The sequence below is a fragment of the Mizuhopecten yessoensis genome, unplaced genomic scaffold, assembly GCF_002113885.1.
Source record: "Mizuhopecten yessoensis strain PY_sf001 unplaced genomic scaffold, ASM211388v2 scaffold8349, whole genome shotgun sequence".
Taxonomy (NCBI): Eukaryota; Metazoa; Mollusca; class Bivalvia; order Pectinida; family Pectinidae; genus Mizuhopecten; species Mizuhopecten yessoensis.
In genome coordinates, this window is record NW_018407503.1 from 73786 (window position 1) to 74702 (window position 917).

At 61.2% G+C, this 917-nt stretch overlaps 1 protein-coding gene across 1 annotated transcript in view; it reads right to left on the reverse strand.

Moving 5' to 3' along the window:
- The window catches only part of LOC110455647 (vegetative cell wall protein gp1-like), a gene marked incomplete at its 5' end in the record, with an annotated part of 5108 nt that extends 4539 nt beyond the window's left edge, over window positions 1–569 (reverse strand). Inside the window, one exon of the mRNA XM_021505894.1 lies at window positions 10–569. Coding sequence (XP_021361569.1) covers window positions 10–569 — 560 coding nt within the window. The remainder of the gene's footprint in view (window positions 1–9) is intronic.
- Between the last annotated feature and the right edge of the window lie 348 nt (window positions 570–917).

A 917-nucleotide genomic window follows, 5' to 3' on the forward strand; every position in this document is an offset into this window, starting at 1 on the left:
TCTGCTGACTGTCGCTCGGTTGGGAGGTGCTGGGTTGGGAGGTGGGGCTTGTGATTTTCGATGGGTGGAGTGGTGGTGCTGATAACTGTCGCTGGGTGGGGAGGTGCTGGGTGGTGAGGTGTGGCTGGGGACTTTCAATGGGTGGTGAGGTGGTGCTGGTTGATGTTGCTGGGTGGAGAGGTGATGCTGGTGACTTTCACTGGGTGGAGGGGTGGTGCTGGTGACTTTCGCTGGGTGGAGGGGGTGCTGGTGACTGTCGCTGGGTGGAGAGGTGGTTTTAGTGATTGTCGCTGGATGATGAGGTGCCGCTAGTGACTGTCGCTGGGTGGGGATGTTGTGCTGGTGACTGTCGCTGGGTGTGAAGGTGGGGCTGGTGTATCTCGCTGGTTGGGGAGTTGGGGTTGGTAACTGTCGCTGGGTGGGGAGGTGGTGTTGGGGACTGTCGCTGGGTGGGGAGGTGGTGCTGGGGACTGTCGCTGGGGGGTGAGGTGGTGCTCGTGACTGTTGCTGGGTGGTGAGGTTGGGCAGGTGACTGTCGCTGGGTGGAGAGGTGGTGTTGGGAACTGTCGCTGGGTGGTGAGGTGGTGCTGGTTACTGTCGCTGGGTGGTGAGGTGGTGCTAGTGACTGTTGCTGGGTGGTGAGGTTGGGCAGGTGACTGTCGCTGAGTGGAGAGGTGGTTCTGCTGACTGTCGCTCGGTTGGGAGGTGCTGGGTGGGGAGGTGGGGCTTGTGATTTTCGATGTGTGGAGTGGTGGTGCTGATAACTGTTGCTGGGTGGGGAGGTGCTGGGTGGGGATGTTGTGCTGGTGACTGTCGCTGGGTGTGAAGGTGGGGCTGGTGTATCTCGCTGGTTGGGGAGATGGGGTAGGTAACTGTCACTGGGTGGGGAGGTGGTTCTGGTGGCTGTCGCTGGGTGG